This window comes from Phyllobates terribilis, unplaced genomic scaffold (assembly GCF_046119375.1).
Source record: "Phyllobates terribilis strain yellow unplaced genomic scaffold, ASM4611937v1 Scaffold_1__5_contigs__length_1240528914, whole genome shotgun sequence".
NCBI classification, from domain to species: Eukaryota; Metazoa; Chordata; class Amphibia; order Anura; family Dendrobatidae; genus Phyllobates; species Phyllobates terribilis.
In genome coordinates this window covers 277,984,124-278,008,822 of record NW_027362761.1, presented here as the reverse complement: position 1 = coordinate 278,008,822, position 24,699 = coordinate 277,984,124, and the positions used below count along the sequence as shown (strand labels likewise).

At 42.8% G+C, this 24,699-nt stretch overlaps 1 protein-coding gene across 3 annotated transcripts in view; it reads right to left on the bottom strand.

The window, feature by feature from the left end:
• MYO18B (myosin XVIIIB) overlaps positions 1-24,699 on the bottom strand; it is a 1,187,635-nt gene that overhangs the window by 300,244 nt on the left and 862,692 nt on the right. For all 3 annotated transcript variants that reach the window (XM_073672938.1, XM_073672946.1, XM_073672953.1), the window contains 3 exons: positions 14,393-14,506; positions 13,179-13,295; positions 11,215-11,298 (listed from right to left, as the gene is read on the bottom strand). In XM_073672938.1, the coding sequence (XP_073529039.1) occupies positions 11,215-11,298; positions 13,179-13,295; positions 14,393-14,506 (315 nt within the window). The remainder of the gene's footprint in view (positions 1-11,214; positions 11,299-13,178; positions 13,296-14,392; positions 14,507-24,699) is intronic.

Here is a 24,699-nt window from a genome sequence, read left to right as displayed (position 1 = left end):
TGAATCCATTTAGATTCTTAAACCAGCAGTCAGATCAGGGCATGCATCCGTAATGCAAGTGTACAAATCCTTCATAATACAATTATCTAAATTTGACCTATACCACTTTCACAAGGCAGTATTTTAGTTTTGTATTTTGCATCATGTTTTGTACGGTGATGTGATGCTCACAGCCCTCCCTAGGAAATGGGGGTACTCGGAGCCGGGTTAGGGGAGGGGAGGCAGTCGTGGCCTGGACCCGTTCCATGCCCAGGGCCGTCACATTAAAAGTAATGGTGGTATTTATCGACTACGCCACCTGTGGTGTCCGGTGATGCGCCACCAGCGCTGCTAGCAGTCCTCTGAGGCTGGATGTTGTGGCAGCAGGAGATGGTATAACTCCTTACAGGCGGAGCTGGGCCTCAGGGCAGAGGTGCGGATGGAGGAGGTAGTAGTAGTGAGGAAGTTCTGGTGCTGTGCGGTGCGGTGTAATAATAAGAGTCCGGAGGCCTTAGGGATAGTCTTCCACATCTTTACTCACGGTTTTGGTAAACAGCAGCAAGGCTTCTCCCTGCTCCTCACGGCGCTCTGCGGCCACCAGAGACGAGGGCTCAGCGCACCCAGGATATTCAGGCACTTCGATCAGGACCCTCTGAGTGTTCCTAAACTGTCCCTTTCGACCTCTCCTGTCCATGTACGTGAAAAGGCTGGGTCTCCCTCTGGACTATGCACAGATATAGGGTAAGGCGGCAATTCCGTTCCGCCCGTCACCCGACGGGATCCACTGTAGCCTACCGGGCTTCTCTGACAGAGACGTGAAGTGGCAAAGTCAGATATCGGGGGCCGGTACCCCTCTTGCAGCAGGAGTCCTTCTGGCCAGGCCAGAATGGAGATTACAGGTGGCGTACGCCGCTCCGTCCGTGCTCCCTGGGATCCTTTTGCTTGTGGAGCTGTCACTATAGCTCCCAACCTTCTTAAGCAAGGGAACTTGACCGGGGTAGAGACACTGTTAACTCATACCCACTCCTCGTGTCAAGGTCAGAGCACGAGGACCGTGCATTTACAGCACACTGCAGGCTCCTACACAAGGCCGCTGCCAGCTGTGAAGATCACAATCAAAGAGCTAAGAATCAAGAACGGAACCAAGAACCTTGTGCTCAAGATGGCTGGCTATTATATATCAAATTATGTGTGTAAACTAAAACTGTGTTCTATCCTTCACCCACTACATGGTTCCCCTAACTTTTGGTCCTGCTGAGGCAGCACTATGGTGCATAATTGCCTCCCATAGGTCGGGAGTGTGTAGTGTTGAATGTAGATTCAGGGTCCTGACAAGTGCACCTTCCTTACCTGGGTGAGGAGACACTACACCTGCTGACAAGGCTGCAGTATCCCCCCTTGTGGCGACCGAACCCTCAGGGGAGCCACACTAAAACCATAAGTGAACTATAAATAGAGAAATCAATGATAGGCAGCTTTGCACCTCCTTCCAAGTTTCAGACCTGTTCTTGTTTTGCCTTACAGATACTAATGATCTCATGAGGATGTAATGTTAAGAAGAAGAATCTCTTCATATGGGCATTTAAAATACACATATATTTTAAAAACGTAACGTGTACCACCTTCATTTATTTTTTTTGGAATAGAAAACACCTATTAAAGTCTGTAGGGAGTCAGTAAAATATGGATGCATCCGTATGTGATCCATATTTGAACAGTATAGCATCAGTATACTATATCATCATATTTTACCCATATTGCATCCATTTTTCAGTGTGGCTGTATTATGTAATGCAATGTAGAGTTAATGGTTGGTACTAGCACAGAATGGGCAGGGTTATTTGGGAAGACAGAAGACGACTTCCTGATAGTGAGTCAGTTAGAGCCCAGTGTTCAGTAGAAAGAGACCTAAGCTCTGACAATTGGCAGACTGACATGTTATAGTGTGTTGTGCAAAGAGGGAGGACATCAGATAATACATTCTAAGGACCAAGGAAACTTAAAGAGACATCTGATGGGGAGATTTGATGGAGACATTTGACAGATTGTAACCCAGGTGAGGGAGTATACCTAAACAGTACAGACCTTAACCCAGGTGAAGTAGAAGCCCACTTAAAGGGGATTGAATGAGAAGGAATTGTATCAACAGGACTTTAGTGAACGGTTGTCTACAGTGAAAGGGAACTCAATTGTGCTCAATGAAAGGAAGCAATGGTCACCATATTGGGACTTAAGCTCTCCTACGGAGAACAGTGGAATTTCTAGGTTCTACTGAGAAGTCGTACCGATGTACATCAATCAATGGGGTCCTCATTAGTAAGTTGGGAACTGAGAGTAGCTGTTAGCAGCGGCCATAGCGTTACACCTCGCCCCATGTGGCCCTCTCAGGGGAAGACATAGTCTCCCATTACTGTTGGCTGGATTGTCATGAGATGCAAGAGTCAGAAGTGCAAGAGAAATGAAGTGGCATGTAATGTAACCGAGAAGTGCCCATGCCTGCTTAATGTAATTAGTTTTCTAACACCTAGTCCTGGCCTTTCCGATATAGCAGCACCATGCAGTCTGCAGAGTCATATGACCAAGGTAACAACAGGAGCACAGACACAGCCTGGACGCCAATTTTCATGTAGAGTGCCGGGGAGTGAAAGATGAGTATCTCGCCCACGGCTACCACTCCGCTCCATGCTACATTAGGGACTCATTTTTTGAGATAGCAACTCCTATAACTGTATTGGATAAAGTGGCTGTTTGATCCTTATATGACCAGAACAACCTGGATCCTGGAAAACAGAACAAACAGAAGGAGAGTTCAGCTACAGGGGGTATGGCTAAGGAGGTATATCTAAGGGTTTTGAGTAACCCTTAGACAGCAAAGGCAAAGTTGCACTAAAGAGAAAATGTGTAGGCCAGACCGGGCGGTGTTAGTGAAGAACTAGTGGAGTTGCTAGGACAGGGTAACGGGTACTGCTGAAAATAGGCTCTAAAGGCTAATTAGTTGAAATTAAGTGTTCACGTCATGTCAAATTGCTGAAATATTGTTCCTAACAAGTGAAGTGCCACCACATATGACTATTATGCCTGTGCCTCTGCGTAAAACAGAGGATGTGAAAACCAAGCTGTGCACCTGCTACCTACTGTATATTGATTTCACCAGATTCAACTGTACAATTGCCTTCGTTTTTATAAAATGGACTAAATCTTTCTTTGCTAATGCATATGACGCGCCCCCTGGGCCGTGGGGTATTTGGTAGGCGGACCGGTCGATGCTGGCGGATGTCACAGTGGCAGTGACCCGGTCCTTGACCCAGGGCGGTCAAAAAAAGGGGAAAAGTAAAAGGGGAATGAAGTTTTTATAGAGATAATGTTCGTGACGCCAGCTGTGGTATGCGGCTATATGGGGCCACCGTTGCAGTGCAGATCCTGTGGAGCAGAGTTGGTACAGCTCTCCACAGGCAGAGCTTAGCTCCAGGGCCAGGATATAATGATTTTGTGAGGTAGATGTTGCTGGTGCTGTGTAGTGCAGGGCTAGTGATGGCGCAGCAATAATTCTAGGACACAGTGGGGTGCAGTCTTCAGGTTTTACTCACAGTTATCACGCTGCTCCAGGTTACAACTGCCAGATTATAACCACCCACATCGTCCTGCGTTCACCAAGGAAGGGGTTCAGCAGCTCTCAAGTATTTCAGGACTACTTAAACGGGACCCCATTCTATGTTCCTTTCTCGGTCATCTCACTGTGCTGGCTCTCTCCCTCCTGCCCTGCGCCTCACAATCAGTGTCCCAAACCAGTAGCCTCTGGTCTTGTCAGGCGACGTGCAGTCCCCTAAACCCTATGCGGCCACCTTTTCAGCGATGTAATTGTGGTAGTGGGCAGCTGCACCAGTGAAAGTACAGTAGCCTCTGGTTATCTAGCTGAGCCTGATTCTTCTCCACTAGTTTAGGGGCCGGTCCCCTCTGCAGCCTGATCCTTCCACGTCCGTGTAGATTCGGGTGCACGGGTGGCTTCCGCACTCACCGTGCCCCTTGGATCCCCTCTGTCTCTGGAGCCTTCCCTGTGCTCCCGTCCTCTTCTCTCAGTCTTTCCTCCTGGGCCTCTCAGACTAGGCCCTGCTCCTTTCTCCACTCCTCCTGAGCAGAGCTCCTCCAGAGCTCCTGCTCCCAACTCTCTCTCCTCTGAACTCTCTCCTCAGACTGACCTACTTTCTTCAAGATGGTTCCCTTCTTATACTCCTACTGAAGGTGCTCCCCTGATCTACTTCTTCCACCCACACCCACTACATGGTTCCCCCTCTCTTGGTTCCCCCCCTTCCAACCAGGGACAGAGCTCAGCACTGTACGCATGCATCTTGCCCCTCCTGCTGGTCTGGAATGGTGTAGTGTTTGATGCAGGTGGGTGGGTCCCCAGCAGCACCCCATCTTTACCTGAGAGTGGGATACCACACCTCTGGGTGAGATGCAGTACTTCTGTTGCGACTGAACCCGCAGGGGTGCCACACATATGTCTGTGGTTCCTTCGACAACAGAGGAGATGGAGCAAGAGTGGGAACATGTGAAGGGAATAACATCACTCACACCCATAGGAAGCCATTTCACTGGTTGCAGTTAAGGGTCATAACAGAACACTTCAATCTGGGCAAACCCTTAAATGCACGCAGTCTCTTTGTATATAGCAGTCACATAGAGAAGAGTGCATGAGCTGGGTCTGTACATCGCTCTAACTCTGACTACAGCGTGTTCTTCTCTATTCACCCTTTTACAGGAGAGGACACAATGCAATCACCTTTGTCTGCAGAGCCAAAGACTGCCAGTCTACTTTCCCTACAAGTGCTCTGGGACCGTTGCTCCTGCACAGCGCTCTCATTTTGACAGCTGCACTCAAATAGACTTCACACAGTGTGAGGGACTACTCTCTTCCCACACTCAGAGTTCAGAGATTTGTACTCAGGATTAGAGATGAGCGGTGTTCGACTAGAACTGTTCGCCAATCTCAAATTCGAGCTGTTTTGGGTGGTGTTCGAGGAACCCGAACGATTTGCAAAAAAATCGGCTGTTCGAGGTTATGTTCGATAACTGTTCGTGCACCAAAAGCGTGTCCTGCATGTCTGGCGCTATTTAGAGCACCAATCATGCAGGGATTGTCTGCCACTCACTGTAATGCCACAGCCATGGTGGTTGTGGCATTAGAGTGATTGCCCAAATCGATGGGAACAGTGCTCACAGTGAAACATGAAAAGCCGGCAATTCAGCAGCGGCATATACCGGTACCCGACAATTTAGAACCGAAAGAATAGAGCTTCACACATAGATTAGATAGATAGAAACATGTCAGTCACACATATAAGAAGCACAGTGACAGTGTTGCTTACTGTACTTGTCATTTAGTGTAAAGGATTTTTCAAAAAAAATAATAGTGTTTTCATGCACCGTCTCTTTAAAAAAGCCGGCCGGCAATTCAGCATCTGTATCCGACAATTTAGAATAGAAGGAATAGAGAATCACACATAGATTAGATAGATAGAAACATGTCAGTCACATATATACGAAGTACAGTGACAGTGCTGCTTACTGTACTTGTCATTTAGTGTAAAGGATTTATTAAAAAATATAATAGTGTTTTCGTGCACCGTCTCTTTAAAAAAGCCGGCCGGCAATTCAGCATCTGTACCCGACAATTTATAACAGAAAGAATAGAGAATCACACATAGATTAGGTAGATAGAAACATGTCAGTCACATATATACGAAGTACAGTGACAGTGTTGCTTACTGTACTTGTCATTTATTGCAAAGGATTTATTAAAAAAAATAATAGTGTTTTCATGCACCGTCTCTTTAAAAAAGCCGGCCGGCAATTCAGCATCTGTACCCGACAATTTATAACAGAAAGAATAGAGAATCACACATAGATTAGATAGATAGAAACATGTCAGTCACATATATACGAAGTACAGTGACAGTGTTGCTTACTGTACTTGTCATTTACTGCAAAGGATTTATTAAAAAAAATAATAGTGTTTTCATGCACCGTCTCTTTAAAAAAGCCGGCCGGCAATTCAGCATCTGTACCCGACAATTTATAACAGAATGAATTGAGAATCACACATAGATTAGATAGATAGAAACATGTCAGTCACATATATATGAAGTACAGTGACAGTGTTGGTTACTGTACTTGTCATTTAGTGTTAAAATAAAGGATTTATTATTAAAAAAAATTGGCGTGGGGTTCCCAGTAATTTTAGTCTCTAGCGGAGGTTAAGCAGACAGCTGGGGCAGATGTTTGAAGCCTGGGAAGGGGGTAATACCCACGGAGCTTCCCAGGCTGCTAATATCAGCCCCCAGCTGAATACCTAGCCTTTACTAGCTATTAAAATGGAGGACCCCCCCAAAAAAAATGACGTGGGGTCCCCCCTAATTTAATAGCTAGCAAAGGCTAGGCAGACAGCTGGGGGCTGATATTAATAGCCCAGGAAGGGAGCCATGAATATTGGCCCCCTCCCAGGCTAGAAACACCAGCCGTCAGCCGCCCCAGAAATGGCGCATCCATAGGATGCGCCAATTCTGGCACTTAGCCTCGCTCTTCCACGCTGCCCTGGTGCGGTGGCAGGGGGTAATAGGGTTGGGGTTGATGTCAGCTTATAATGCCAGCTGACATCAAGCCCAGGTTAGTAATGGAGAGGCGTCTATAAGACACCCCCATTACTAACCCCATAGTCAAAGTTAAAAGAAAACACAAACACCCAGAATAAAGTCCTTTAATTGAAATAAAGACACATTCCTTTATTGTTCTAAATTAAACCATACTTACCATCACGCCCATTCCAGCTGAAGCCAACGATCTCCTGCAATAAAAGAAAAATAATAAAGCAACCTCATCCTTACCTTTCCATGGTTCCCACGATGGCTCCAGCTCTGCTACATCGAGATAACAGGCTGGACCGCAGCAGAAAGCTGCCATCCAGCCTGTCATCCCGCAGACACTGAGAAGCGCAGGCATGCTTGCGCTCTGCAGTGTCTGGCTGTGACGGCATAAAGATGAGACGAGTTCATGTCCAATGAACTCGGCGCACCTCATGCACGTCACTGACAGCGTGGGAGAATTCTCCTGCACTCAGCACTTCAGCGTGAGAATTCTCCCACGCTGTCAGTGACGTGCATGAGGTCAGCTGAGTTCATTGGACATGAATGAGCTCACCTCATGCACGTCACTGACAGCGTGGGAGAATTCTCACGCTGTAGCGCTGAGTGCAGGAGAATTTTCCCACGCTGTCAGTGACGTGCCTGAGGTGAGCCGAGTTCATTGGACATGACCTCGGCTCATCTTTATGCCGTCACAGAGAGACACTGTGGAGCGCAAGCATGCCTGCGCTTCTCAGTGTCTGCGGGATGACAGGCTGGATGGCAGCGTTCTGCTGCGGTCCAGCCTGTCATCTCGATGTAGCAGAGCTGAAGCTGTCGTGGGAACCATGGAAAGGTAAGGATGAGGTTGCTTAATTATTTTACTTTTATTGCAGAAGACATTGGCTTCAGCTGGAATGGGCGTGATGGTAAGTATGGTTTAATTTAGAACAATAAAGAATTGTGTGTTTATTTCAATTAAAGGACTTTATTCTGGGTGTTGTGTTTTTTTAAATACTTTACTAGAAATTCATGGTGGTCATGTCTAATATTGGCGTGACCCCATGAATTTCGGGCTTAGGGCAAGCTGATAATGCCAAGCTGGCCTTAACCCCTTTATTACCCAGTGAGCCACCGCACCAGGGCCCTGGATGAGTTGGGTACAGCGCCAGAAGATGGCGCTTCTATGAACGCGCCATTTTCTGGGGCGGCTGCGGACTGCAATTTGCAGCGGGTGGGGCCCAGAAAGCTTGGGCCTCCCTGCGCTGCGGATTCCAGCTCCCAGCTGCCTAGTTGTACCTGGCTGGGCACAAAAATAGGGCGAAGCCCCACGCATTTTTTTTTTTAATTATTTCATGAAATTCATGGAATAATTAAGAAAAAAAGGGCTTCCCTATATTGTTGTGTCCAACCAGGTACAAATAGGCAGCTGGTGGTTGGGGGCAGCCCGTCCCTGCCTGCTGTACCTGGCTGGACACAAATATAGTGCGAAGCCCCACGTCAATTTTTTTTTAATTATTTCATGAAATAATTTTTTTAAAAAAGGGCTTCCCTATATTGTTGTGTCTGGCCAGGTACAAATAGGCAGCTGGTGGTTGGGGGCAGCCCGTTCCTGCCTGCTGTACCTGACTGGACACAAATATAGGGCGAAGCCCCACGTCAATTTTTTTTAAATTATTTCAGGAAATTCATGAAATAATGAAAAAAAAATTGATGTGGGGCTTCGCCCTATATTTGTGTCCAGTCAGGTACAGCAGGCAGGAACGGGCTGCTCCCAACCACCAGCTGCCTATTTGTACCTAGCCGGACACAACAATATAGGGAAGCCCTTTTTTTCTTAATTATTCCATGAATTTCATGAATTTAAAAAAAAAATGCGTGGGGCTTCGCCCTATTTTTGTGTCCAGCCAGGTACAACTAGGCAGCTGGGGGCTGGAATCTGCAGCGCAGGGAGGCCCAAGCTTTCTGGGCCCCACCCGCTGCAAATTGCAGTCCGCAGCCGCCCCGGAAAATGGCGCGTTCATAGAAGCGCCATCTTCTGGCGCTGTACCCAACTCATCCAGGGCCCTGGTGCGGTGGCTCACTGGGTAATAAAGGGGTTAAGGCCAGCTTGGCATTATCAGCTGGCCCTAAGCCCGAAATTCATGGGGTCACGCCAATATTAGACATGACCACTATGAATTTCTAGTAAAGTATTTAAAAAAAACATAAACACCCAGAAAAAAGTCCTTTAATTGAAATAAACACACAATTCTTTATTGTTCTAAATTAAACCATACTTACCGCCACGCCCATTCCAGCTGAAGCCAATGATCTCCTGCAATAAAAGTAAAATAATAAAGCAACATCATCCTTACCTTTCCATGGCTCCCACGACAGCTTCAGCTCTGCTACATCGAGATGACAGGCTGGACCGCAGCAGAACGCTGCCATCCAGCCTGTCATCCTGCAGACACTGAGAAGCGCAGGCATGCTTGCGCTACTCAGTGTCTGGCTGTGACGGCATCCAGATGAGCCGAGGTCATGTCCAATGAACTCGGCTCACCTCATGCACGTCACTGACAGCGTGGGAAAATTCTCACGCTGAAGCGCTGAGTGCAGGAGAATTTTCCCACGCTGTCAGTGACGTACATGAGGTGAGCCGAGTTCATTGTCGGCTCATCTGGATGCCGTCACAGTCAGACACTGAGGAGCGCAAGCATGCCTGCGCTTCTCAGTGTCCGCGGGATGGCAATCTGGATGGCAGCGTTCTGCTGCGGTCCAGCCTGTCATCTCGATGTAGCAGAGCTGAAGCTGTCCTGGGAACCATGGAAAGGTAAGGATGAGGTTGCTTTATTATTTTTCTTTTATTGCAGGAGATCGTTGGCTTCAGCTGGAATGGGCGTGATGGTAAGTATGGTTTAATTTAGAACAATAAAGAATTGTGTCTTTATTTGAATTAAAGGACTTTATTCTGGGTGTTTTTGTTTTTTTTTAACTTTGACTATGGGGTTAGTAATGGGGGTGTCTTATAGACGCCTCTCCATTACTAACCTGGGCTTGATGTCAGCTGGCATTATAAGCTGACATCAACCCCAACCCTATTACCCCCTGCCACCGCACCAGGGCAGCGTGGAAGAGCGAGGCTAAGTGCCAGAATTGGCGCATCCTATGGATGCGCCATTTCTGGGGCGGCTGACGGCTGGTGTTTCTAGCCTGGGAGGGGGCCAATATTCATGGCTCCCTTCCTGGGCTATTAATATCAGCCCCCAGCTGTCTGCCTAGCCTTTGCTAGCTATTAAATTAGGGGGGACCCCACGTCATTTTTTTGGGGGGGGTCCTCCATTTTAATAGCTAGTAAAGGCTAGGTATTCAGCTGGGGGCTGATATTAGTAGCCTGGGAAGCTCCGTGGGTATTACCCCCTTCCCAGGCTTCAAACATCTGCCCCAGCCGTCTGCTTAACCTCCGCTAGAGACTAAAATTACGGGGAACCCCACGCCAATTTTTTTTAATAATAAATCCTTTATTTTAATACTAAATGACAAGAACAGTAACCAACACTGTCACTGTACTTCATATATATGTGACTGACATGTTTCTATCTATCTAATCTATGTGTGAAGCTCTATTCTGTCTGTTATAAATTGTCGGGTACCGCTGCTGAATTGCCGGCCGGCTTTTTTAAAGAGACGGTGCATGAAAACACTATTATTTTTTTTAATAAATCCTTTGCAGTAAATGACAAGTACAGTAAGCAACACTGTCACAGTACTTCATATATATGTGACTGACATGTTTCTATCTATCTAATCTATGTGTCATGCTCTATTCTTTCTGTTGTAAATTGTCGGGTACCGCGAATTGCCGGCAGGCTTTTTTAAAGAGACGGTGCATGAAAACACTATTATATTTTTTAATAAATCCTTTACACTAAATGACAAGTACAGTAAGCAACACTGTCACTGTACTTCATATATATGTGACTGACATGTTTCTATCTATCTAATCTATGTGTGATGCTCTATTCCTTCATGTCTAAATTGTCGGGTACCGGTGTATGCCGCTGCTGAATTGCCGGCCGGCTTTTTTAAAGAAAGCGTCTTCTGAGCAGTTTGTCAGCTTTTGGACACCTTTGAAGGTGTTTTCTATGTGTTCCTATGTGTTTTTGTTTGCCTGCCATTGGTTTTAACGGTGTTCGACGGTGTTCTAAGGTGTTCGACGAACAGTTCGACGAACAGTTCCTCGAACATCCCGGTGTTCGACGAACCGAACCGAACCCGAACACTACGGGGGTGGCTCAACACTACTCAGGATATGCATTACGGATATACTGTATGCACTCTGTACAGTACAATGTAGCATCTATTGTTTGCAATGGCAGCATAATAGGGAATCTAAGTTAAAAATGAAAAAAAAAAGATTAGTTTAAAATAATATATTAATACTTTACTACCTCAAAGTTTTCCACTAATAGTTAATGTAACCAACGTTTAGACTCAACCTTAATATTAAGAAGAACCCCCTTCTTCTTTAGTATATAAGCAGGAATACATGAAGTAAAATAACCAGCATAATATATGTGTATATAAATGTAGTATGAAACCAATTTGCAAACTCTAATAAAAAAAAAAATCTCACCTTTTCCTGAAGGCTTTGCTTTTCTTTTTGAGTATCTTCTAGCTTAGTCTGGAGCTCCCGAATATGTGTAATATCAGTTGCAGACTAATTGAAAAAAAATGAAAAATATAGATTTACCATGTACAAAATAAATATTAAAAAGGGTTCTCCAGTACAAGAAAAAAAATCTGCAGTCACTATATATGATGCACACTCTGTCATGATTTCCTCTTTATTCCCCTATGCCTGTGGGTGGTCTCATGACCACTTGCATGCGATTTGCATATTTGGGGTCACATGTCAACTAGACTCATCAGACAATATTAAGCAATTATTCTTAGAACGGAACACCCCGTTAGTAAAACAAATATAAATAAATACAATTATAAATATATATACATATAAGACAATATTAATATTTGTAATTTTTTATCAATGTTAAAAGCCTAAAAGTAACTTTTAAATTGTTGTGACAATCCACATGTTCATTGTAAACTGGGAGGAGCCAGTTTCACCCATGTATTTAAAACATTTCTATAGGATAATAATTAAGGGGGTTTTCTACTACACCGATATTGATGACTTGTCGTTGGGATAGGTAATTAATATCAGATCAATGGGTGACCGATACAGGGCACCCACGACAATCAGCCACTAGCAGCCAGATGTAAAAGATGTGACAGAGCGGAACACTACAGCTTCATCACACTATATGGTGGATGCACTTTGGATGCTATAGGTCAAATGAACCATGCTTATCTGCACCAAAGAGCAGCCAACTGTCTAAGCAGGCTGATAATCGGCGATTCGTGGTTGTCTAATGCCACAAGTGAGCCAGTGTAAACAAGCCCTTACTTATACGACTATGGGAATGTCACATAAGATGTACCAACAATAATGTAAGCTAAAGGGAACTTGCCAGCTGATACATGCTACCTAATCCAGACACTGATTTCAGACAGGCATGTTTGAACCTAAAATGCTGTGGCATTTGAGATAAAAACATACTTTAAAAGCCACCGGAGACCAAGCCGCCCTTGGTTGGAGAGGTGGGTACCTGGGAGTTTCTTTCTGCCCCCCTGGTGTTTGTCGTCATAGTATATCATATACAAGGCCACTTCTGGCATATGGCAAAATGAGCATCTAGCCCCAGGCAACAGTCTGATATGTCTCCCAAAGGGAGCATTTTCCACCCCTCAGGAGTGGAATATTGCCAGTGCTTAAACTGACATCTGACTTGGACAACCATTGGAAGGTCAGTTTGGAGAGAGGGAAGAAGTGTGAGAGGGGCTCAGTATAGAGAGGGAGCAGTGTGGAGTGGATGTATGGAGAGGTGGCATCATGGGGGGAGGTAGTAGAATGGGGATAGCACTGTTAAATACGCAGTTTTTATTGTGTTTTTATAGCATTTTTAAAACATGTCTTTAGAAAGATTTCTCATAATTGAGGTCAATGGTAGAAAGATGCAATAAAATGCCACTGAAAGCATCATGACCAGGTAACGGTGCGTTTTAATCAGTAAAGGAGGTGAACACTACTGTTGGCTGAGGAACATTTAGAGGATGTTAAAAACAATAAATAGTCCAATAAATTATGTTTAACTCTATGAAAAAAAACAAAGAAAATTATTTTAAAGAAATAATCAGGAAACGAGATGCCAGTATTTTTAATTCATCATTAAAGCTAGTCATGTAATTTTAGATCATGGACAACTGAGATAAGAAAGGCTCTGACATGCACGTCAGATAGATTTGGAATGTTTGTTTCACCTTACACAGCACTGTGATGAAGAGGCGCCTTCTTGTCAACCTAATGTCACAGTGTTCATTTCTGATCCATATGAGGTGAGTAATGCACATTCAGAAACATGTCCTTGAATAAATTGCACTTTCTATTTCTTTTCAAACCAAATGAGATTTAGTATGTGTGTTCTCTTCATTGACTAGACACTGTGGAAACCTTTGTTAGAGGTTTTCTGTTCCTACCTGTGCAATGAGTGCTTTGTGTTTCTTCATAAGCTCATTCAGGTCTTCCTGATCCTCATCGATCCTTTTCAGAAACTCTGCTTTTTCATGCTGCAGCTGGAACAATTGTTCATCAGCCTTAAAATGGGAAAAATACAATTCTAAGTAGGAAAGTTATGCTTCTCTGGAACAGCACATTCACCTATTAAAGAATGGACATCGGATGCAGGGAAAAGGCCATTTTGTGTCCACAATCCTTATGATTTTAACTCTACTCATGGCAAAAGTCACCAGCAAAGCAAAACATGACATAATGTTTCTCACTGGTGGAGTGTACAATTTGTAATTGTTGCAAAAGGAACGTAAGAGATATTGTTCTGTTATATTTCTGCATCAGTATCAAACATGATGTATTAATGAGGAGTTGTCAGCTGTCCCGACATTGCATTATAAAGACCTCCTCATCTTCAGTCTTCAGGGGCGCTCTAGAAATCTGGTGTTAAACACTTTGAAAAGTCATAACATTATTTTGTGCAACACGTGGTCGGGCAACATCTTTGTGACTTTTGGCTTTTTCATGACAGTTTTTGCCAGTTCTGCCAAAATGAGCAGAGCTGGAGGGTTGCATGGGGCATGGCAACGCCCACTCATCTAATTCCCAATGAGCTGTGGCATACCTCATGCCGTAAATCTTACTCCTCCCTGACAAAAATAAGATTTATGGAGCAGCACAGCACTTTTCAGTCATGCCTGAATCATTAATGTGGGGTGCTCCTCTTAATGAATCCAGCGCCTCTGACTCCTACGCGCCCCTTCATGAAGACTGGCATAATAAAAAACCTAAACGTTTTATAGCGAGAGATACTTTATATAACAGAACTATGGCATCTGGAGATAAGATCAAATACTCTTCCAGGGAGATAAATCTTTAGTTATTTTTGCCTTAGCACAAATATAATGAATATTTTAGTTTGTCCTCTTATAGTAGTAAAGTCATTTTCTAATTCATGGATTTGCCAGTCCTGTAAGAAATCATGCCAGCAGAGAGATTTTGGCACCTATCCCGCCATATAAATGCTATCAGCAGCATTCTCTAAACAATAATTAAAAGAATAAATAACATTATATCTAGAAATAAATTACTATTTTATAGGTCATCCCATTCATTATTTACAGAAGCCATAATCATTTCAAGTCGCTGACAGAACCAAGTATCTGATAAAAATGTTATTTACCATATTCTTATTCCTGGTAATATTATCTAGTTCCATGTGGAGACTTTCCAGCTCTAAGCCCAGTGATCTCTGAGACTTCTGAGACTCTGCATACCTGGCCTCACTCTCTTCAAGCTGAAACAGAGAAGGATAATTTAATACTGCAACAGAAGTCAATAAAAATCAATGACAGTGGCGATTTTTGTAAGTCAAAAAATTCAAGGTGAGAATGAACAATGCATTTTCCCTCATGAACCACAATAAACATACATTTTTCTAAATATTTTCTAAAGTCTTAAAAGTATTTTTTTTTCGAAACCCTCCTAATTATTTATGTGGTATAGTGCATGCGAATTAGAATACTTACTGTTTGCCATCTTCCCTGGTTGCCAGTGCCACTCCAGTCCTCTTCTGGTCCATGTCTTCAGCTTTGCCGGCTCACACTCTGTGGGGTGGTGCTTCTTTTCCAATGTAAGTATATGGGAACCAAAACAAGGCTCCATAGACTTACACTGAGAAAGACTTCCATTTCACGCATAAACATCAGTGTGAGCCGGTTAGTCTGTTTCCAGGTCACATGGTTCAGTGGAGGACTGTAGTGGTGCTGGAAATCAGGGATGACGGTGACAGTAAGTACTTTAATGCTGTTGCTCTATATCACATACATAATTAGGAAGGGTTAGGGGAAATAAATAACTGAGACTTCTTTTTAAGGTCTTGACTTAACACATTAAACTTAAGACCATAAAAGCCCTGCCATTGAAAAAGTTCTTATTATTTCATTCACTTCTTTTTTTCACTGTAGCTTAAAGGAAAACTATACTTTCATGTAACCTTTCTGAATACAGTGGTGCTTGAATGTTTGCGAATCCTTCAAAATTTTGAAAAATTCTGCATAAATTTGACTGAAAACTAAATCAGATTTTCAGACAAGTATTAAAAGTAAATAAAGAAAATTAAATGATACAAATGGATCAAAAATATTAGACTTTATCATTTTTTTATTAAAGGGAACCTGTCTAACCAGCCCCGTATAATGTTATTCAGCTTAATTAATGTTTAAAAAAAGCATTTGTAAGGTCTGCTTTCCCTATACTAATTAGGGCTTTGACTAGTCGATGGGGCGTTAGTTTCCCCAGACTAGATGGCCCTCTTTCCATGTTATAATGCCCTTGTGGGCGTGATTACTTAATTTGCACAAGCCGACATCATCTCCAGCTCATGCAAATCTCGCACATGCGCGCCGCTCAATTTGGTAGCGTCACTGCGCCTCTGTAGCCGAAGTGTATGCTTCCCAACTTCAGAGGCGGACTGCACATGTCCGGAAATTCAGAAGATGGCTCCTCTGCGCCGTGCACTTCTGAAGCTAAAGAAAATTATCCAATATTATATATCTGTCAGTGGCAAATTACCTTTGTTTCCAGTATCTGGTGTGACCTCCTTGTGCAGCAATAACTGCACCTAAAAATTTCTGATAGTCATTGATTAGTCTTGCACATCAGCTTGGAGGAATTTTAGCCCATTCCTGTCTACAAAACAGCTTCCACTCTGTTATGTTGGTGGCTTTTATCAAATTTAATCAAATCAAATTCTTGATTCAGATCCCTCGACAACATTTATATAGGTCAAGAATTTGACGTTGCCTTTACAAAACTTCAACTTTGTTCTTCTTTAACCATTCTTTTGTAAAATGACTTGTGTGCTTTGGTTTGTTGTCTTACCTGCACGACCAAAGTTCTATTATGATTCAGTTCATGGACAAATGTCTTGACATTGTCATTCAGAATTTGCAGATAAAATTCAGAATGCATTGCTCTATTAAGGATGGATGGCAAGCCATCCTAGCTCAGATGTAGCAAAAAGCCCAAACCATGATACTAACACCACCATTGTTTCAGATTGCAAGAGATTTATATCCTATAATGCAATGTTTATCATTTTACAAACAACGTTTCTGACTTATCCAAAAACCTCTATTTTGGTATCATCCATCCCCAAAACAAGTAGCATTTTAAACTGATTTATTTGATTTGGTTCTCTTAACCTCTGATGTATTTTTCGGTCAAATTTATGCAGAAATATGTAAAATGCAGACAGGTTCACAAAATTTCAAGCAACAATGTAAGATGTCCTGTTTATGTACTTAAGAATAACACTATAATACTATCTCTGGCTATTATACTGTATGACTCCTATCCTGCATCTTTCTCCAATTTTTCCCTGTACAGACTCTAAGCTAGTAGGTGAAAACTAACAGCTATGATGTTTACCATTCAATTAACACAAATAAACACTCATCAACTGCAGCATGGTGGATAATATACAGCAGTTCTGAGCAGTGTAGATGTGACTCCAGTTCTGGAATAAAATAATTCACTTGCTAGGGAAGCTTCTGCAAAGATCTCTTTTCTGTCCATATAAGTGCCTCTTTTTGCTCCTCACTCCTCCTCCACTGTCCAGAGAAATTCTTATATTCATTGCACTATTGATGAATGACTAATCTGAGGATGATCCCCAGCGGATTTCTGCCATACCACTACCTATGAGTGATACGTCTTTCACTATGCATGTATACAGAGAAAGACCTGTCAAAATAGTGATGTGGGGAAAAGTTGCCAGTGGCAAGGAGCATAATGATTGCAGTCGCAGAGAGTGGGACATGGCCGGTGCGGGAGGGGTGGCCGTCGACCCCAGTGCCGAGGAAGAACATTCAGCTGAAGTGTAATGAAGCAGGGACCCTCCAGCTCCCTGAGCTACAATATATATGTTGCCAGCCAATCAGAAGCCGGCAGCTGACGTCGGCGTGCCAGGCATTGGCGTTGCATCTACCAAGATGAGGGACAAATATACCAGGCAGGTGTTGAGGATTAGCAACAAATATACCAGGAAGGGGCCCAGGATGGGAGACATATATACCAGGAAGGGGGACAAATATACCAGGAAGGGGCCCAGAATTTGGTACATTTATACAAGGAAGGAACCCAGGATGGGGACATATATACCATGATGAGGGACATTAGTACAGGATGGAGGATATTACTACATAATGAAAGGGGGCAAACACATATGTCTTTATAGGATTTAGAATGCCACAAGGGCACATACATCTGACCATCATGCGGGGGGGGGGGGAGCAGGTCCAAATCTTGCAGCGGGGCCATCAGACTCTAGTTATACCACTGCCAGTGACCAACTTCGGACTAGTTATTTGAGATGCATAGTTCCTGGGCTGTTATTCAAGGTATGTTTTTTTCTGAAAAGCCACAAAGTTTCAGAGTAAAACATACATGGCTGCAATAACACAGCTAGTGTCTGATTCATGCTGACCGAAGTATAGTTTGTAAATATAGAAACTCAACATTCAGGAGTAGTGTTGAGCCACCCCCATAGTGTTCGGGTTCGGTTCAGTTCGTCGAACACCGGGATGTTCGAGGAACTGTTCGTCGAACTGTTCGTCGAACACCTTAGAACACCGTCGAACACCGTTAAAACCAATGGCAGGCAAACAAAAACACATAGAAACACAGAGAAAACACCTTCAAAGGTGTCCAAAAGCTGACAAACTGCTCAGAAGACGCTCTCTTTAAAAAAGCCGGCCGGCAATTCAGCAGCGGCATACACCGGTACCCGACAATTTCGACAAGAAGTAGTAGAGCATCACACATAGATTAGATAGATAGAAACATGTCAGTCACATATATAAGAAGTACAGTGACAGTGTTGGTTACTGTACTTGTCATTTAGTGTAAAGGATTTATTTAAAAAAATAATAGTTTTTTCATGCACCGTCTCTTTAAAGAAGCCGGCTGGCAATTCAGCAGCGGTACCTGACAATTTAGAAAAGAAAGATAGAGAATCACACATAGATTAGATAGATAGAAACATGTCAGTCACATATATAAGAAGTACACTGACAGTGTTGGTTACTGTACTTGTCATTTAGTGTTAAAATAAAGGATTTATTAAAAAAAAAATTGGCGTGAGGTTCCCCGTAATTTTAGTCTCTAGCGGAGGTTAAGCAGACGGCTGGGGCAGATGTTTGAAGCCTGGGAAGGGGGTAATACCCATGGAGCTTCCCAGGCTACTAATATCAGCCCCCAGCTGAATACCTAGCCTTTACTAGCTATTAAAATGGGGGACCCCCCCAAAAAAATGACGTGGGGTCCCCCCTATTTTAATAGCTAGCAAAGGCTAGGCAGACAGCTAGGGGCTGATATTAATAGCCCAGGAAGGGTGCCATGAATATTGGCCCCCTCCCAGGCTAGAAACACCAGCCATCAGCCGTCCCAGAAATGGGACCCCCATTACTAACCCCATAGTCAAAGTTAAAAAAAAACACAAACACCCAGAATAAAGTCCTTTAATTGAAATAAACACACAATTCTTTATTGTTCTAAATTAAACCATACTTACCATCACGCCTATTCCAGCTGAAGCCAACGATCTCCTGCAATAAAAGAAAAATAATAAAGCAACATCATCCTTACCTTTCCATGGTTCCCAGGACAGCTCCAGCTCTGCTACATCGAGATGACAGGCTGGACCGCAGCAGAAAGCTGCCATCCAGCTTGCTATGCCACACATACTGAGAAGCGCAGGCATGCTTGTCTCCTCAGTGTCTGGCTGTGACGGCATAAAGATGAGCCGAGTTCATGTCCAATGAACTCAGCTCACCTCATGCACGTCACTGACAGCGTGGGAAAATTCTCCTGCACTCAGCGCTTCAGCGTGAGAAGTTTCCCACGCTGTCAGTGACGTGCATGAGGTGAGCTCATGTCCAATGAACTCAGCTCACCTCATGTACGTCACTGACAGCGTGGGAAAATTCTCCTGCACTCAGCGCTTCAGCGTGAGAATTTTTCCATGCTGTCAGTGACGTGCATGAGGTGAGTTCATGTCCAATGAACTCAGCTCACCTCATGCACGTCACTGACAGCGTGGGAGAATTCTCACGTTGAAGCGCTGAGTGCAGAACAATTTTCCCACGCTGTCAGTGACGTGCATGAGGTGAGCCGAGTTCATTGGACATGAACTCGGCTCATCTGGATGCCATCACAGCGAGAAACTGAGGAGCGCAAGCATGCCTGCGCTTCTCAGTGTCTGCGGGATGACAGGCTGGATGGCAGCTTTCTGCTGCGGTCCAGCCTGTCATCTCGATGTAGCAGAGCTGAAGCTGTCGTGGGAACCATGGAAAGGTAAGGATGATGTTGCTTTATTATTTTACTTTTATTGCAGGAGATCGTTGGCTTCAGCTGGAATGGGCGTGACGGTAAGTATGGTTTAATTTAGAACAATAAAGAATTGTGTGTTTATTTCAATTAAAGGACTTTATTCTGGGTGTTGTGTGTTTTTTTAAAAACTTTACTAGAAATTCATGGCGGTCATGTCTAATACTGGCGTGACCCCATGAATTTCGGGCTTAGGGCCAGCTGATAATACCAAGCTGGCCCTAACCCCTTTATTACCCAGTAAGCCACCGCACCAGGGCCCTGGATGAGTTGGGTACAGCTCCAGAAGATGGCGCTTCTATGAACGCGCCATTTTCCGAGGTGGCTGCGGACTGCAATTTGCCGCAGGGGGGGCCCAGAAAGCTTGGGCCTCCCTGTGCTGCAGATTCCAGCCCCCAGCTGCCTAGTTGTACCTGGCTGGATACAAAAATAGAGCGAAGCCCCACGTATTTTTTTTAAAATTATTTCATGAAATTCGTTCGGGTTCGTCGAACGACTCGAACACCGCCCAAAACAGCTCGAATTTGAGATTGGCGAACAGTTCTAGTCGAACACCGCTCATCTCTATTCAGGAGTATGCAGAAGAAGTGGTAAAGATTTACTGAAAAACTTTAATGTTTTGGTCCTATGTTCCAGACCTTCATCAGAATGTAACTTTGAGAAATAAAAAATGTATATAAATAGCCAGTAATGGATGTATGCATAAAACTTCAAGTAATAAAAAGCTGAAATGAAGTAAAAAAATAACAGTCATCTGATGTAAAATAAAATACATTACCCATGGGTATAAATGTAGGGGTTAGTCCGAAAGAGAGCGATGGCTATGAGCAGAAAGAAGACTAAATATACAGCAAATCCATGATAGATTCAAGATGTGTAGAAAACAAACATATAAGCAAGCAAAAAATCATACATGTAAATAGTATGGTAATAACCAACCAAAATAGCAGACGATATGTCAATCTGGGGAAATATACTATAGCTCATGAGTCGAAAAATCAAAATTCCCAGATTGGCTGTACTATATTTGGGCAGCATGAATCAGCTGACAGGTTCCTTTCTAGGGCCAGGGACTGATGAGTGTATAGTGGATACATAATCTGTTCCACCCAGATAATGTTAGAGGTATATTTATAAAGAGCAATACTATTTAAGCAATTTTCTTCTTTTAAATGTTAGTCACGGAATAGATATAAGCCTAATAAATAATTTCTTATTGCATTCATTTCCTCATTCACTTTTGAAATGGGGTGAATGGTAACAGCAGCTATCATTGTGTATCTGCATTTTACAAGTAGAGCACTAATAACTGAATGCATGGATTTGAATTGTGATTTAAACATCTCTCTGTGAGCTGCTCCATCTATATAATCTAATCTTTTTAACATCTTTACAGACTAGTGAACAAAACATGTTACATTCACTAAGGATTGCAAGCTGATAGGCTACAATGTATACAGACACATGTCTGACCTGCAATAAAAAAAGCTAAAGAGAGCTCTAAATCACAACCTTTCTGGGGCTACCACCACTAAAAAGGCTTATATGTCCAATGTTGTACAAATAAGAGATTACAGCGCACTGCAATTTAGCCTGTGACTCGGTTCAACAAAAAAACTCGCCCTATGCTCGCACCTAGCTAGCTGTCTGTCAAAGGCTTTCTTGTATAGCGGCAGACGTACATGATGGAATTATACCTGTGTGACTCGCACAACGAGAGCAACCTCAGAAATGGAACTCTATTTTACACACGTTCACAGACTTCATGAATTATTTTTACGAACAGATGGACAGTTTGAGCAAATGCTAATTCCCTTCTGTTTCTCAGCTCTAGAAATGTATGAGAAAGTCTGAAGGTTAGCACAGTATTTCATTTCTAAGTTTCATGATAAATGGTATGCACACTTTCTACTTTTTTCTCTCTGCTTGCTTTATATAACATTGGCAAAGTGAAAGATCTCTATGCACAGTGCTAAAAGTTTTTGTACAAACGAAAAAAATCCCTTGGCTCAATTTTGCAGTCAATGGGAACTTTTGAAAAGCACAACTACAGAATATGTGAATTCCAGGTATGCCACATCATATTTTCCTTATTCTTGCACACATGCATGGGCTAATAGATCAGCGCCACAATTCCTATTGTCTAATAATACAAGTTGACTGTGTGATTATAGCATATGTCGTATGAGACAAGATCCCTACTGCATCTGGAACACTATTAGAAATATATGGGAAGCTATCATCATAAAATAACCTTTTATTTAAATCAGGTTTATGTGTTACATGTATTTTTTTAATAAAATGGGAATGTTTTTCTCAAATCAGGATCTATACCTAAAATCAAAATTTGTAATTCTAAAAATTCACACTGGCTACTAGGTCTTTTTTAGAATACTTCCTATCTTTTCAGGATGAGATTACAGTTGTTTCCTTATCAGCAGAGGCAGGATTACAATGAAACATAACACCTCTATACACAACTGATAACACAAGATCCACCTGTCACATCTTAGAATCATAGAATCATAGAATCATAGAATGGTAGAGTTGGAAGGGACCTCCTGGGTCATCTGGTCCAACCCCCTGCTCAAAGCAGGATTCACTAAATCATCTCAGACAGATGTCTGTCCAGCCTCTGTTTGAAGACGTCCATTGAAGGGGAACTCACCACCTCTCGTGGCAGCCTGTTCCACTCATTAATCACCCTAACTGTCAAAAAGTTTTTTCTAATATCTAATCTGTGTCTCCTCCCATTTAGTTTCATCCCGTTGCTTCTAGTCTTTCCCTGTGCAAATGAGAATAAAGATGATCCTTCTACAATGTGACAGCCCTTGACATATTTGTAGACAGCTATTAAGTCTCCTCTCAGTCTTCTTTTTTGCAAGCTAAACATTCCCAAATCCTGCAACCGTTCCTCATAGGACATGGTTTGCAGACCAGTCACCATTCTGGTCGCTCTTCTCTGAACTTGTTCCAGTTTGTCTATGTCTTTTTTAAAATGTGGTGCCCAAAACTGTACACAGTATTCCAGATGAGGTCTGACCAAAGAGGAGTAAAGACCGATAATGACTTCACGTGATCTAGACTGTATGCTTCTGTTAATACATCCCAGAATTGTATTTGCCTTTTTTGCTGCTGCATCACACTGTTGACTCATGTTCAGTCTATGATCTATTAGTATACCTAAGTCTTTTTCACATGTACTGTTGCTTTACTCTATTCCTCCCATTCTGTATATGCTTTTTTCATTTTTATTGCCCAGATGTAGTACTTTGCATTTTTCACTGTTAAAAACCATTCTGTTGGTTGCTGCCCACTGCTCCAGTTTATTTAGGTCTTTTTGAATCCTCTCTCTCTCTTCTCTAGTATTAGCTATCCCTCCTAGATTTGTGTCATCAGCAAATTTAATCAGTTTACCCTCAATTCCTTCATCTAAATCATTGATGAAGATGTTGAACAATACAGGTCCCAGGACAGAGCCCTGTGGTATCCCACTTGAGACATTCATCCAGCTGGATGTGAAGCCATTTACAACCACCCTTTGAGTCCGATCACTAAGCCAGTTATGAATCCACCTAACAGTTGCCTGGTCCATTGCATACTTGGTCATTTTTTCAATAAGGATGGTGTGAGATACTTTGTCAAATGCTTTGCTGAAGTCAAGATATACTATATCTACAGCATTTCCCTGATCCACCCAGTCAGTGATTCTGTCATAGAAGGAAATTAAGTTAGTCTGACATGACTTGTTAGTTACAAACCCATGCTGACTCTGGTTAATCACTTCATTCTTATCCAGGTACTTACATACATGATGTTTAATAATTTGTTCAAAGATCTTTCCTGGTATAGAAGTCAGACTCACCGGCCTATAGTTCCCTGGGTCCACCTTCTTCCCCTTTTTGAAGATAGGAACAACATTTGCTCTTCTCCAGTCTTCTGGGACTTCTCCTGTTCTCCAAGAATTTTCAAAGATTATGGAGAGTGGTTCTAAAATTTCTTCTACGATCTCCTTCAGTACTCTGGGGTGTAATTCATCTGGACCTGGAGACTTGAACTCATTTATGTTAGCTAAATATTCCCTCACAATCTTTCTGTTTACAGATAACTTGGATTCTTCTATTCCTTTAAAAGGACAGTGAAAATCAGTTGATGTTACATTTTCTTTCTGGGAGAAAACAGATGCAAAATAGGAATTAAAAAGTTCGGCCTTCTCAACATCCTCTCTTACCATTTCTCCACTTTCATCCTGTGAAAATCTTATAGCATCTTTGACTTTTCTTTTACTTTTGACATACCCCCAAAATCCTTTTTTATTGCTTTTGACATCTCTTGCAAGCCTTAATTCATTGTCAGCTTTAGCTAACCTGATACGTGCCCTACAGGATCTGCAGACTGCATTATAATCTTCTTTAGATATGCCTCCCTCTTTCCATTTAATAAACATTTCTTTCTTTCTTTTTAGCATGTGTTTAAGTTCTGTGTTCATCCATCCTGGTTTCCTTAAATGCTTCCCATTCTTCCTACTTTTCGGGATTGTTAACGATTGTGCTTTGAGAATCTCATTTTTAAAAATTTCCCATCCTTCCTGGACATTTTTGTCCTTAAGGACATCCAGCCATTGGATCCCTCCTATTCTCTTTCTGAGTCTCTTAAAATCTGCCTTTCTAAAATCTAACCTTGAAGTTTGAGTCTTCACATGTCTTCCTCCTCTAGTTATCCAAAATTCTATAATAGCATGATCGCTGCCTCCTAGGGTCCCAGCCACCTTTACCTCCTCAACCATTTCCTCCCTGTTTATAAGGATTAGATCCAAAGTAGCAGATCCCCTTGTTTTCTCCCCTACCTTTTGGAAGATAAAGTTGTCAGCAAGAGAGGATAAGAATTTGCTTGACCTGTTAGTTTTACTTGAGAGAGATTCCCAACAAATGTCTGGATAGTTGAAATCTCCCATGACCACTACGTCATATTTTTTGGAGAACTTGGTCATTTGATACATAAAGAGTTCATCCATATCTTCAGCTTGCCCAGGTGGCCTGTAGTAAATGCCTACAATGGTGTCCTTTCCGTTGTTCTCTCCTTGTATTCTTACCCAAACAG